Here is a 15,575-nt window from a genome sequence, read left to right on the forward strand (position 1 = left end):
GTTTTAAACAGATAGGTACATAGACTACATCTAGACTGGGCGTGGAGGTTTTTGAACACTACATGGCTGGATGGATGGCTGCCTGGTCGTGCGGTTTGCGCGCTGGACTGTCGTTCAGATTTATCGATGGTCTAGGGTTCAAACCCTGCCCCCTCCCATCCCCCGTCGTCCTGCGGGAGGTTTGGACTAGGAAGTAATTATCTTCAACTCTGAAGGAACATCCGAAACATGTAAAACAAACATTTTACAAAAAATGTAAAAAAAAAATAAAAAGTTGGAACAAGTTGTTGTTTTGTAAAGTAGTTACAAGAAGTAAAGTTGTTTTGTTTTTTTTCAAATCTACATAAGATGATTCAAACCAACAGACATGAATTATTTCGGTCTAATAGTTTTGAAACATTATCTCAATGGAAACTAACAGGAAATGGCTTTGTTTCATATATTTGTGTGAATATACAGTTCTGTGATTAATACCTTAATCTAAAGAAAATCCGAGAAATGATTTTTCATCATTTCTAAACTTTGAAAACTAAAGATCATTATTTTTCTAAGACAGAAAAAATTGATCTAGGCGACTTCCTTTAGATCTTGTAAAAGAGTTGTACATAAAAATCTATATATACAGGTCTGTGAACAGTTATTTTATTTTATGATCTTATCTTATCTTATCTTATATAATACAGACGTTACTTCAAAAAAGAAGATGATTACGTCCTACGCGTCATGCATTTAGTCATGCATATTTATCTATGACTTAAATTCTGCCAAGTCACTGGTTTTCCTGGCTAGCTCATTCCATGCTCTAATAGCACTAGGGAAGAAGGAGTATTTGTACAAATTTGTCCTGGCATAGGGGACGAGGAATGTGTCTTTATCTTTGTGTCTTTCTGAGTATTTTATTGAATTTTGTTTTTGTATTTGAAGATGAATACATCTCGTCTGCTAACCAAGGTCTTATTTGATGAATTTTAATGTGTGTTGTTCTGTATTAATTGGAGTAGACTTGCGCGACATCAAGTAGTACACACATTCATAATGTCAAAATTAAGATTTTGTATTAGAAAATACATTTGTTTTAGCGATATTTTTATTAAACGAAAGCTAACAAAGCCGTTTTTTTTTTAAACGCGCCTGGAATTATCACCCTGAAATTTACACTTTTCATTCCATTTTAACAATTTCAGAAGATTTCCTAGACTTTTTCATATATTTAACAATTACTGGAAATTTCCAGGTGACCCTGTAAAATCATGAGGCCGCGGAAACCCTGTTTTTATATATTAGTTGTAATGGTTTAATTTAATAATTTGCACCTAGATTAGCGCAGGCCTATGAAAGTGCGGGCCCCACTGCGACCGCATAGGTTGCAATACCGTAAGGAAAACTAAAAAAAATTAATAAAATAACAAGACCAACAGAAAAGCTAGTATTAGAGACTAAATAATTTATTGAAATATGTATTTCAAGAGCATTAATTTAAAAATAGTTAGACAATCAAAGGTACCAATGAAAAAAATTTACAAACAAATAATTATAGTTTCATTTAAGAATCTAAAAAAACAAAAAATGGAAATGCAAATTTTCTTGGTCTAGTCAATAAGGTCAGGGGATGTGTGACCGAGAGTCAAAATACGCTTGAACTTGGCTTGGCTACCCACCAAGTGGACTGGTGGCGACTAAAGGCAGCACGGTAAACCTTCTCCAAGATAGCTTCTCCCCCCACTGGTCCACAAATGAGAATGGACCATAGCGCTCTGAGCATTACCTAAGCGTGAAAGATGCGCTATAAAAAAAGCTTTTTAATAAAATAATAATAAAAAAAAAGAATAGACAAAGTGTGAGCCACGTGACCTTGTTTCTACCTGGAAAAGTCAATACTGGCTAATGGAAAAAGGATAAGTTAAAGTCATGAGATATCTGTAGGATGTAACAGGAAGTGTAGGATGTAACATGAAGTGTAGGATGTAACAGGAAGTGTAGGATGTAACATGAAGTGTAGGATGTAACAGGAAGTGTAGGATGTAACATGAAGTGTAGGATGTAACATGAAGTGTAGGATGTAACAGGAAGTGTAGGATGTAACAGGAAGTGTAGGATGTAACATGAAGTGTAGGATGTAACAGGAAGTGTAGGATGTAACAGGAAGTGTAGGATGTAACATGAAGTGTAGGATGTAACAGGAAGTGTAGGATGTAACAGGAAGTGTAGGATGTAACATGAAGTGTAGGATGTAACCTTAAGTTATGATGTAACATGAAGTGTTGGATGTAACAGGAAGTGTAGGATGTAACAGGAAGTGTAGGATGTAACAGGAAGTGTAGGATGTAACCTTAAGTTATGATGTAACAGGAAGTGTAGGATGTAACATAAAGTGTAGGATGTAACATTGAGTGTGTGATATTACACACGTGTACGGTACAATATAATAATGTTACATAAGTGAGTGACGCAATATGAAAATAATTTTATATAAGTGAGTGATGCAATATGGAAATAATGTTACATAAGTGAGTGATGCAATATGGAAATAATGTTACATAAGTGAGTGATGCAATATGGAAATAATGTTAAATTAAGTGTATAACAAACGAGCTGTGTTTAATGAGCGCCTATCTGCACTTCAGAAACATTCTTCTATTGATGCCTCCTACCACTGGCCACCAAAAGAGGTTGGAACAGAATTCACTGAGCTTGCTACAAGCCTGAAATATGTACTATACAAAACACATCAAAAAATATTGTGTCTCTGCGTCTCTGCTGTATGCATTGTCTACATTGTGGGCGCACTTTCAGCGGGTGGGTTAGCAACGCTTGTCTGATATACTGCCTGAGGGTCGTGATTAAAGCATCAGTGAACAAATAAAATCTCAAACGGCCATATAAAGAGAGAGAGAGAGAGAGAAAGAGAGATCAAACTTTTTATCTCGCAGAGATAAAAAAAAAATTTAAAGGAAGAGCAGAAAATGGATGAAGTTTCAGATTTAGTCCAAGGCGGTTTCCATCGCATTTCCGTCGGGTCCGAGCTTTGACGTTCTGTGGAACCGCTGGTACGGCGTTGCCTTCGCTATTTGCCTCCTGGCCCGCTTCATCTGCTCCACGGCAATAATCCTGGTGACGAAGAGGAAGAAGAAAGTGAACGAGTGGTTGATGACGACGCCAGCCAGCAGCAGCAGCATGCGCACCTCCCTGTAGACGATGGTGAAGTAGGCTGGGGTGAAGGCCGACAGGATGAGCAAGGTCGTGACCACGCACAGACTGACGTACCTACTCTCTCTGAACTTGTTCGGCAGCGTCTGCGTCTTGAAAGCCAGGACGGTGCACATGAGGAGAACGACGAAGGTGATGATAATGAAGATGAACATTATAGCATTAGGTACCACACAAGCCCGTTCCGTGAAAGGGATCAGCGGATCTGGCTGATGCACTTCGCTTCTGACTGGATTGATCCAATTAAAAATATAAAATCGTAGCACCTGTGGGTTAAAAAAACAACAACAAATTAGTACACTGATTTAAAATATGTTATACTGAAGCCAGCAATAGGGCCCCTCAATAGCCTGCTGATGACTGTCAAAAATCACATGCGAAGACTTTATGATCATATTACACGGTCCTAGGGGCTCGCAAGTACTTTTCTTCAAACAACAGTTCCAGGATAAAAGAAGAGGCAGACTATCCGATAGGACAGGCTTAAACCATTTAAAAAATTATTTCATGAACTACTTAAGGATTTTGTCCATGTAGTAGTTGTAATAATAACGATAATAATAATAATAATAATAACCAAACACAAGAGGTCGGTCTACTCCCTGACTCGCACCCCACACAATGGAGAGGTGCTGATAATGGTAGAACAAGAGGAGCCAAAAGGATCAAATGGACGAGAGAAATGAATATAGACATTATCAAATCGTTCATCCGTGTATCAACCGAGCGGATAATAACAACTGACCTCACAGATACCTTCAAGGCCCTTAACATTCCTAGGAACATTCTCGTTGCCTGTCAGAGGGCGGTACTGCTGCAGACCTGCCACATCACCAGAAAATTCCTCAGTGGAAACTGTTAAAGGGACTACGATGAATTTTGTTTCCCTTTAACGAAACTCGACCCTGGCAGCGCCAGAGAATGACTACTCGCTCTTTTATAATAATAATAATAATAACTACGATGAATTTTGTTTCCCCTTAACGAAACTCGACCCTGGCAGCGCCAGAGAATGAAGACTCGTTCTTTTCAAAACATAATAATAAAAATAATAATAATGATAATGTCAGAAATCACTTCTTTGCTTGACTTAGCTCACTAGGGGTGTGAATACTCAATAATCAATTACATTTAATTAATACTTTCTTAGCTCAATATAGGTTATACAAAAAAGAATTACTACTAGATATACTTTAACTCCAACTCAGATATCCATGGCCATGCCTATAATACTTTAATACTTAATAAAACACACAATTATATTAACTGTTATTAAATAATACACAAACATCAGTCCAGGAAGTAAACGTCCAACCTTCCTGGACCGGGAACAAGACCTCGCTAACTTAACACACTCTCTCGCACATTCAACGAAGACTTAACCATTCAATTTATACCACATGCAAGACCATTCACAGTCACACTCACAAAGGGAAATAACTAACATATCAAAATATCAAGGTAACATTCTTTCTCGCCATTACCTCCCCATGACAAATAAAAAATAAGTGTGATGCCAGGTCATACGAGGACGCCCCTGTTTTGCGCTTTGTTGTATTGGCCTCCATGTCATCGCAACTTTTGGTATGCGTAGTTCATTTTGTCGGAGATCATGTCCCGCAAACCTCATGAGACGCGTTGTCACAGCCTCACTTAGTGTTCGACTCCCAGTTTGACATAGGATGTCCTTGTTGTTGAACTGCGCCATCTGCCGGTCCCAAGCCCGGGTGAAAATGGGGGAGGGGTTTGGCATAGGGCTATCCACCCCAGCCTGTAAAAACCATTACTGCTACAGAAACGGCAAACTTAAAAGAGAAAGAAAATTATAAATGCGGCGAGGACGGCCAACCCCTGATGGCGGTGTTGAACCAAACCCAACAGGACGCCCCATTCCCGTTACTTGGCAAGCCCTTCAATGCAAAGAAACCGACCCTAATGGACCTCATTCACCAATCCTAAACAAATAACATTTAGCCACGAGGTGCTCTATCTCTTCTATATAATTTACGATCTCATGTTTAATTCATGATGGTTGTCACGTGACAGTTTTTTTTCATTGTTTTATCAATAAGATCACGTGACTAAATGTTGTTTGTTTACGATTGTTGAATGAGGTCCATTGGTACATGGAATGTAGCTGACCCAACAAATGACCCTTCAGTGAAACTTTCTCTCCCTAATCTTCGCATACAGCACTATCACAACAGGCTCATTCTTATGATTACAATTAAAGAAATGTCTTACCTCAAAGAGAACGAAACCAAAGCAAGCTGTGATTTGAAACACAGGACTTATATAAGACACTTTTAGGTTTTTCTTGTAATGAGTGAAAATTCTATAGACTCGTACGGCTTTGAACAAAACGAGTGCATAGGTCACAATAAAACTTAAGTTGTATAGTAGAAATCCAAAGCTACAAGAGAAGTCTGTTGGCTGTGTCAGAAACACAGGAATGGACAGGTAGCCACAACCCAAAAACAGAAGCTGCACGCAACTGAGTTCGATGCTGGACGCCTTCACAATCCCATTCTCTTTGTTCCGGCTGTACCACCACAGTGTTCCCACTTTTGTCATGAATCCAAGTATCGCGATGGAGAGAAAGACGATGCGTAGGTAGATGTTATTGTCCAGATGGTGAGGCTCGATGAAGTCGCAGCTGCCTGTGCCGTCCGACCTTTCGCTCGGCCAGTGCAGGATTGGGCATTGCTTGCAGCTAGTGGCAGCATTGCTGACTATCTCATTGGCTCGGCAAGGCTTGCATATCCAACAGCACTGGCTTATATGGAAGCGGTACTCTCCGAACCGACATACCGGCATACAGTAATCCGTTGCGATCAGCTTATTGACATCAAAGGAAAAAAAGCTAGTATTTAGAGAGTTGACTTGTATAGGAGCGTGGCTATTTAAAACTATATCCTGTATTCGGTGGATATCGTGGGGAATTCCCAAGGACTGGTAAACCGAAAAACGCCAACCATCGTTAGTATTAATATCATCATCAGCTACATTTAAGTCAGGTACTAGGTCCCAGTTTATAGGCGCGTCTTTAAGGAAATTAGGAAACCATTCGACATTCCTCTTAAAACAAATGAGCAGATTTTCTTTGGAACTACCATTTTTGCAGTAGGCTCGGAAGAAGTCTGAAAGAGCAGTCCCGTATACCAACACAGCCTTAAGGACATACAGCAGACCCAACTCAAACAGTTGATAATTTCTCATGTTTTCATTGACGCAAGACGCCCTGTTTAATTCGCCGCAGCTAAATTTCGTGACTGCGGCTTCCAAGAACCAAGGATTTTTATTTGAGGCGTTCAACGTTCGAAAGTAGTTTTCCAAATTTACCAGCCTTGTCCGGTAGAAAGAAAGGCCAACTGAACCCCGTGGTCCGCCTTTGTGGAATAATGCTCTCATCCAAGCGTCGCCCCCTACCCAAAGGAGTTTGTGCTCTGTCTGTGTTCTTATGACAGCGTCGGCGATCATTCCGCTTACTTTGGTGTGAGCAAGGACAACCACGACATGTGGCCTCAACTTGTCGATCATAAGATGACGAATAATGTCTTCGATGTCGTCCGTGTCCGTGACCTTGACCTCCTCGGGATGGCATATCCGGTCCGCGCCATACTCTGTCAAGATTCTTTCAAAGACTTTTCTTAAGGAGTATTCATTTTCATACATGATGGTGAAATAATAGAAGTGGTTGCTCAACAGGAACTGCACGATGGCTTCTATAAGTTCCTCGTCAGACCATATCACTCGTTGAAAATTAGGGTAGAGAGTCTGAAATAATTAAAAAGTCATTATCGATTATATACTTAATTTAAAAAAAAATATTGAGTTTAATACATAATCTACAGACAGATAGGCCACACCATGGGCGTAGCCAAGATTTTTTTCCTGGGGGAGGGAGATTGGGGGAAATTTTTTTTCTCCCCTCCCCGCTATATATATGTGCGTGTGTGCGTGCGTGCGTGTGTGTATATAATTAATATTTATTACATTCTGACCCTTCATTCTTTCGGAAGAAGTTTATTGTACTCTAGAATAGGTTCTTCCTGGAGTTAGTGGAAAAAATATAGACTCTCCGCCATTGCCAGCATGGGGTATTGGGGAGCGTTGTGAGCTCCCCCAGCGCGTGGCGTAGCCCCGCCGCCGAGTACTATTTCCGGTATTGAAAGCCAAAAAAATGCAAATTTCAGAGATATCTACAGTGCATTATCCTGCTATTAAAAATCTTGAGCCACATTTAGTGTTTTTCAATTTCAGCAGATGACTATTCACTGCACTTTATTAATGGAGCTCAGCCTCTGGTAGAAAAGTGTAACCCCTCTCTTGGCTAAGCTCTTGGAATTAGGTGACTGTACTTTGCTTTAGATTTTATATCGTAAAGGGAAATTTTATCGTCAAAATAATTTTTTTAGAGCTTTTAAACTAAAAAATCTGTGGAGTTTTTTTTTTTTTTAAAATTCAAAATCACCTTAGCTGCGCTCGTAGAGTTAGGTGACTGTAGTTTGCTATAGAATAAAATTGAATTGAGGAGAGTGGTTTTCAACCTCAAAACTCTCTTTATGGAGGTATTTAAAACCAACAGAAGGGGTTTTAAATTATAAAAAAAGCCCTCTCGCTACGATCATAGATTTTTGAGTGTGTAATTTGCTTTTTTTTTATATTGAAGTGGTATTTTTTAGCTTCAAATCCCACTGAAGAGGGTTTTAAACTCAAAACCCCTTTGGCTACGCTCTTAGAATTTTGAGTGTGTAATTTGCTTTTTTTTTTATATTGAGGAGGTGGTTTTTAGCTCTAGACCCCGCTGGAGGGGGTTTTAAACACAAAACCCCTCTTTGCTACGCTCATAGAATCTAATGACTGATGTATGTATAGTCTTATATTGAAGAGGGGGGGGGGGGTTTACGTAAATCTCGGAGGAGGATTTTAAAATCAAAATCTTCATTAGATATGTCTGGGAATAAAAACCAACTTGGCTGCGATGGGGGAAGTGATGCTTTAGTGGTTACACTCTCTCCTAAAATACACAGAATCAAAGCAAACAATCAGCCACTAAATTCCGAACCCCCATTCCTGCGGGGGTGGGGGATTTCATTTTGGGACGGGGGGCTTTAACCCTATTTCCCCCCTGACTACGCCCATAGGCCATATCCTTATCAAGCTTGCATCCAAAGCCCCATTTCGATCTCCAACGAACGAGGTAAAGGGATGGCGAGGGAATACATAGCACCGCCATTGGAAGCAGGTGCCAAGCAGAATCTGCAAGACGTCAAGACAGGTTGAGAGACTCGCCTAGAAAAGAGACGCCTGGAGGATTCAGATAAGAACTATGCCTTAAGAAATGTAATTGTAACGCTATCTCGCCCCTTCCCTATCATCTTCGCCCTTGCTACCTCAAGAGGACGACGACGCTGAAATTCAAACTTACTTTGTCAGCTAGAGCTATGTCTGTAGCCCAGAAGCTGATGATTGGAATGTTGGCTGCATTCAATATTCTGGAGACTGCCTTAGTGGTAAAACTTTGATCAGTGCCGACAACACCAATAACATCGTAGAAAGTTAGAGGTTCTGGGGTAGCTGATAGAACAAAGAATTAAGAAGCATTCGTAGCTATCACTTGAAAAGAAATATTTTAACATTATACTGTTATAAACCTGGTGGTGGCACAGATGGGGGGTAGTGGCATGTGTGTAGTCAGCCGACGCAAATCGCCCCCAGGCCAGCGCTAGACGAGCGGTCAACCGTGACGAGTTACGACGGTCAGCCGAGACGGTTCGGTAAGGATCGGCGTCGTGAACAGAGCTCAGGAGCGTCACGAGGGATGTAACTACCCAGAATGGTCGATCGACGTTCTGTCCGGTTCTAGAAGGCCGGCAGGGGCCCTATATAAAGAGCGGAGGTGTCGCAGTCAAGGGGGGGTTCAGAAAAAGGGTTCAGAGCCCGGTTCAATACAGTCCGGTCGACTACAGCACAGTTCAGTGTGGTTCAGTGGCGTGGTTCAGTGCGGAGTACTGTCAAGTACAGTTGAGACGAACGGCGACTTGATCTTGGTCTGTGATCGAGTCCGACACAACGAGCCTAGTGTGTGAAGTCAGTCCTGAACTGTTGAACCCAGTGCAAGCCCGGAACGAGACGGAGAGGCCAGTGCAAGAGTTGATACGGCGGAACGGTGTTATCGGAGAGATATTTGTACAGTGTACGTGTTGCCCATTGTACAGTACTGGCTGTAATTTATTGGACATTATTTTTGTTATGGCCATATTAGTCTTTTTTCATAATGAAGACTTTTGTGCTACGATTTCTCTGTCGCTGAGCAAAGAGTCAAATAGTTTTATGGGTACGCTTGAAAAGATACATTTTTTTGAAAACTATCTTATATACACACATTAGAAATGAGACAGATCAATTTAAGAATAGAAGTTAATAAATAGAACACAGCGAAGATATATTATATTAATTTTAACTCAGATCTGAAATATTTACAAAATTGTTATCTCTACATCGAAGGGGGGATAATTGTATAAAGAAATAGCATGAGGGAGAGTTACGCTTCCTTCTCTCGTTAATTATGTCCCTTTCGCATGAGTTTTATGATCATTTTCTCTTAAGTCTTTGAGGTGAACAGTGAACAATATTTTGAAGTATAATTCGTTTTGTGTTTAATTAGAGTCCGACATTGTTACTTAAGAGGAATGGGTCACTGTAATACATATAACAGCGGTTCTCAACCTTTTTAGCTCGGCGGCCCCCTTTTTACTATTGCCCACCATGCGGCGACCCGCAACCGTAAAATAATATTCTAAAGTAACTGCGCTTTGGATAAAATTCAAAACATCGTAATCATCATGTTATATCTGATAAGCATTCCCCAAGCTTTATGTTCAATTACGAAATAATATGAAATCATCTTTTGTCTAAAGTATATTTCTGCATTATAATCAAATTAAAACAAAAAAAAAATGAAGTTACAGATATTTCAGTATCATAGATTCGGCTTATAGATCTTCGTTATAAATAACTCACTGGGTTTTCAATTTCTACTTAACTATTACAATAAAACCATAAAAAAACAACATGTGATACATACATATATATTAAACATAAATGAATAGCAGTACCAGTGACTGAGTTTATAAGAGAGAGAGTAGTGAATTAAATGCTACGAAAATAAGAGACTGCGCCGACTTAACTTCCTCTTATCTTATCTTATATTATACAGACGTTACTTCAAAAAAGAAGATGATTACGTCCTACGCGTCATGCATTTTAGTCATGCATATTAACCAATGACTTGAACTCTGGCAAGTCACTGGTTTTCCTGGCTAGCTCAGGCAACCCATTCCATGCTCTAATAGAGATACACAATTAGATAGAGTCTTTGTTTGTCTAATGCATGCCTAACGGCTGTCTGTATCGGCTCTATTGAAGTTGTGGGTGAACGGATGCTGCGAGGTGAGGTGGGGCTTGCTTGAGCATGCGACCATTGACCACTGGGGTGGTAATTTGCATACGAGGGAAGTGACTCTAGACCAGAAGAATATTTTTTTGGACATTCGGATGGTCTATAGGTTAAGTGGGCTTAGTGCGTTATCGCTAGGTGGTGTTGCCTTTTCCGGGGTCACTGGTTCGAGCCTCGGCGCATGCCCTTATTTTCGTAGCATTTTAACTCACTACTTTCTCTCTTAAAAACTTGGTCCCTGGTGCTGTTATTCATTTATGTTTAATATATATATATGTATCACCTTGGTTTCAGCACCTAGCTTCAACTCTATATTTACATTAAAAAACAACATATTTTCTTTTCCTACCATTCACTTTCATGAAGAGTTGTACCAATACACAAATATCACCTTCAATAACATTGACTACAACACAATGGCTAAACTATTAAATATAAACAAAATACCTCACGATGTTGGCGAATTTCACCATAGATATATTACCTACGATTTAAACTGTTACAAATATATATTGATGACAATACAGTTGTTAGAAATTGTTCTGATTCATTTCCATTTGTCTGCAACATACATTCTCGAACACACACAAAAAAAAAAAAACTACCTATGGAAAAAAATGGAGCAAATGTCTACACACTTAAGAAAAAACTTTTTTTTTTGTTGGTCTTAGGCGATCCCGGCAAAATCGTCATTCAACCCCCAAGGGGGGGGGGTCGCGAACCAAAGGTTGAGAACCCCTGCTCTAAAAGGCTAATAGCTTACCTGAAGTGTTGTCGCTTTCCGTATCAGAAAGAGGCAAGAAACGAAGAGCCTGAACTGCTGCCACACTTTCTTTACTGCAAGTGTCAATCACAACAAATCCGAGCTGAATAGGTAGGCGCTGGGCAGAAATATCAAATAAACATGGGCTGAATACATTATGTGTTACCTCAAATATCTTTTTGATGTCTTACATCAAATACCTTTTTATGTGTTACCTCAAATACCTTTTTATGTGTTACCCCAAATATCTTTTTATGTGTTACCTCAAATACCTTTGTATGTGTTACCTCAAATACCTTTTTATGTGTTACTCCAAATACCTTTTATGTGTTACCAACAATACCTTTTTATATGTTACCTCAAATACCTATTTATGTGTTACCCCAAATACCTTTGTATGTGTTACCCCAAATACCTTTTTATGTGTTATCTCAAATACCTTTTTATGTGTTACCTCAAATACCTTTTTATGTGTTACCTACAATACCTTTTTATGTGTTACCTCAAATACCTTTTTATTTGTTACCTCAAATACCTTTGTATGTGTTACCACTTATTATTATTATTATTATAGCTTTTTTGTAGCGCTACTTTCATGCTCATAGCATGCTCAGAGCGCTTTTGGTCCAATATCATTTATATATTATACCTTTGTATATTACCCTACATACCTTCTTATGTGTTACCCTACACACCTTCTTATCTGTTACCTTACATCTTTTATTATGTCTTACCCTACATACCTTCTTATGTGTTACCTTACATATTTTATTATGTCTTACCCTACATACCTTCTTATCTGTTACCTTACATGTTTCATTATGTCTTACCCTACATACCTTCTTATCTGTTACCTTACATCTTTTATTATGTCTTACCCTACATACCTTCTTTTCTGTTACCTTACATGTTTTATTATGTCTTACCTTACACACCTTCTTATCTGTTACCTTACATGTTTCATTATGTCTTACCCTACATACCTTCTTATCTGTTACCTTACATGTTTCATTATGTCTTACCCTACATACCTTCTTATCTGTTACCTTACATCTTTTATTATGTCTTACCCTACATACCTTCTTATCTGTTACCTTACATGTTTCATTATGTCTTACCCTACATACCTTCTTATCTGTTACCTTACATGTTTTATTATGTCTTACCCTACATACCTTCTTATCTGTTACCTTACATGTTTCATTATGTCTTACCCTACATACCTTCTTATCTGTTACCTTACATGTTTTATTATATCTTACCCTAAATACCTTCTTATCTGTTATTTTACATATTTTATCATGTCTTACCCTACATACCTTCTTATCTGTTACCTTACATCTTTTATTATGTCTTCCCCTGCATACCTTCTTATCTGTTTCCTTACATCTTATATTATGTCTTACCCTACATACTATCTTATGCGTTACGTTATACACGTCACTTTGGTATTTGTTACCTTAAACATTTGTACAGGTTACCTTACATACCATAGTCCGAGTTACCGTGCATACCTTGTTCAGTTCATTTACCATGAAGGCCATGGTCTCAACAGTTTCAATCGCGTTGAAAGTGTCCACAAATTGTCCGCAAGGTTTGACTGGGTCGAAGGCGGTCATTGAGAAGATGCCCCCGATGTACAAGTCCCCCTCCTGGACATACTGCCTGTCTCCCAGGGGCGGAAGGACAAAGCCGGCCCAGTTCCTATAAACTAACAGGTGTAAGGTTATGGCTACTGCAGAGAAGAGGTGATACGCCATGGTCAACATGGTAAGGTGTTCATGAAACTGGGTTAGGCGCTTGGTGTCTGCAACCAAATATTATATATAATTATATATATATTATATATAATTATATATTTATATATATATGTATGTATGTATGTATGTATGTATGTATGTATGTATGTGTGTGTGTGGGGGTGTGTGTGTGTCTGTGTGTCTGTGTGTGTGTGTGTGTGTGTGTGTGTGTGTGTGTCTGTGTGTGTGTGTGTGTGTGTGTTAAATAGGGAGCGTTAACTGAATGATTAAGCGCGTGGCTTACGAACCTTCAAATAATTAAATAGAAGAAGATGATTACGTCCTAAGCATCCCATGTGTCAATCTAGCCATGCATGTTAATCATTGACTTAAACTCTGCCAAGTACGTTGATTTTCCTGGCTGATTCATGCAACCCATTACATTCTCTAAATGGCAACCCGTCTCATACCCGATGGTACTATGGAAGAAGAAACACAAAGGTCTTAGCAAATAATATCAGAAATGTGTTAGACTCTATAACCTGGCTGCCTGGTCGTGCGGTTTGCGAGCTGGACTGTCGTTTGGATTTATCGATGGTCGAGGGTTCAAATCCTGCCCGCTCCCATCCCCCGTCGTCCTGCGGGAGGTTTGGACTAGGAAGTAAACTAACTTCAACTCTGGAGGAACATCCGAAACATGTAAAACATTTTACAAACATAACCTTAGTTTTTAATTTGTATTTTTATGTTAAATAATAATAATAATAATAATTTTATTTATAAAGCGCTGTTTACAAACAAAATTTAGGCTCAACACATACACGACAGCTAAAATACGTTTAAAGTTTTAAAAAAGTTTCCCTTTTAACATTGCGATCTATAGGGCAAATAATGTGAATTGTATCAGTTTCTGTGACCTACGGTAAACGAGGGTGTCATGTGACCAGCACAACGAACAATCGCCCTTACTTTTTCCCATTAGTAAATGATTAGAGAAGGGTAGATTTACAGGCGCCCTAACGATCACAAAATGAAAATTTCCAGTCTTTACCAGGATTCGAACCCGGGACAAATTACGACTTAGCCATCACGCTTTCTTAATTTAATTATTCTTTCTCTATCTAATCTAGATCAATTCTACCTTCATAGAAGACTTATAACAGAGTGCCGATTCTAGGAAAATTAGATCTTTTTCTGTTTTAGATTTCTATTAACATCTACCATTAAACTTCATTTCAGAAGAGTTCTCTACTAAAACAATTCTTCAAAAATTTTGGTCTAGATCTAGATCTAATATTACAACTTGTTGATGATTTCTAGTCTAGTATGAAATTTAAAAAAAAGATAATAAAAAAAAGCTATTTCCTTTCGCATGCAGTGCTAAACTGTCCAGCTATTTCTTTGACTAGGAATGGGTATCTTGATTCCACAGACCTATATATATTATAATTTATAATTTGACTGAAAAACAAAGTCTCATTCGTATCTGATCGTTAAGTATGTAACTATTCTTTTATGCTCGCTTTCCATGTTGATCTATCCTGTGCCGCCTTTTCCCAAAGTCTGTAGTAATTTCAGTTAGAAAGTAACTTGTGGGCAGTTGTTGCCAGTGTTTCTTTTGAGACATTTATTAGTTGATCTATATTTCTGCAAAGTGTTACCCGCTGAGATGCGGACGTGATTTGTAATTAACGTATATTGGATACATTTGATACCGCTGTTATGCGGACAGGATTTGTTTATTATTTCTTGACTTGTAGCGCTAACAAGGAGTGCAGTATTATTATTATTGTGTTGTAAAATAAACTTTATATTTGTCTGCTGAAACGGACTTAGGTCAGTTTATAGTATTGGTCTTTTCACGTGTCAAGAGTACTTCAGGAAGCAAGAACCCAGCATTACACGACATTCGCATTCTGCAACCTTACACCATTCAACCTGTCATTTACATTTTGGCGGCCAGTATTGTTGTGTCCTTGACGCACGGACTTCTTGAGGCACGGACTTCTTGAGGCACGTCGCGTTTCTTGAGGCACGTCACGTTTCTTGAGGCACGTCACGTTCTTGAGGCACGGACTTCTTGAGGCACGGACTTCTTGAAGCACTCAGAAACTCGGATGAACTATTTTTCACAAGTAAGATCGTAATCTTGACCTTAAGTCTGGCAAGATTTTTTTTCTACAGTACAAGTTAATAAAGGTGACTATAGTAACATTTCCACTGAAGCCTGATATTTTAAATCGTAAACAGTCAGTCTAAAGTAAAGTTTACAAGTATTCAACTGAAGGTTGTTGAACCATTCACTAGCCAGAGCCTGCATTTTGACCTGAACACACACTGACCTCTACACACCATTGTGATCGTTAGACACGGATGTTATGTTGCTATCAAGGCAGTAAATTCA

The 15,575-nt window shown here is 38.9% G+C and overlaps 1 protein-coding gene across 1 annotated transcript; it reads right to left on the bottom strand.

Moving 5' to 3' along the window:
* Positions 1-1,451: 1,451 nt before the first annotated feature.
* LOC106070545 (metabotropic glutamate receptor-like) lies at positions 1,452-14,489 on the bottom strand. Its single transcript, XM_056025404.1, has 6 exons — positions 14,313-14,489; positions 12,947-13,239; positions 11,433-11,550; positions 8,639-8,787; positions 5,452-6,984; positions 1,452-3,473 (listed from the first exon to the last, which is right to left on the bottom strand). The coding sequence occupies exons 2-6, from the start codon at positions 13,199-13,201 to the stop codon at positions 2,982-2,984; spliced, it is 2,547 nt and encodes an 848-aa protein (XP_055881379.1). The 5' UTR covers positions 13,202-13,239; positions 14,313-14,489; the 3' UTR covers positions 1,452-2,981.
* Positions 14,490-15,575: the final 1,086 nt, after the last annotated feature.

The sequence above is a fragment of the Biomphalaria glabrata genome, chromosome 4 (assembly GCF_947242115.1).
Source record: "Biomphalaria glabrata chromosome 4, xgBioGlab47.1, whole genome shotgun sequence".
Classification (NCBI taxonomy): Eukaryota; Metazoa; Mollusca; class Gastropoda; family Planorbidae; genus Biomphalaria; species Biomphalaria glabrata.

Excerpts from the sequence above, each read along its gene's own strand:
- LOC106070545 (XM_056025404.1), bottom strand. The coding sequence starts at position 13,201 with ATGTTGACCATGGCGTATCACCTCTTCTCTGCAGTAGCCATAACCTTA. Across the intron at positions 6,985-8,638 it reads ACATAGCTCTAGCTGACAAA|ACTCTCTACCCTAATTTTCA; the intron begins GTAAGTTTGAAT and ends TAATTATTTCAG. Across the intron at positions 3,474-5,451 it reads TTGGTTTCGTTCTCTTTGAG|GTGCTACGATTTTATATTTT; the intron begins GTAAGACATTTC and ends TTTAACCCACAG.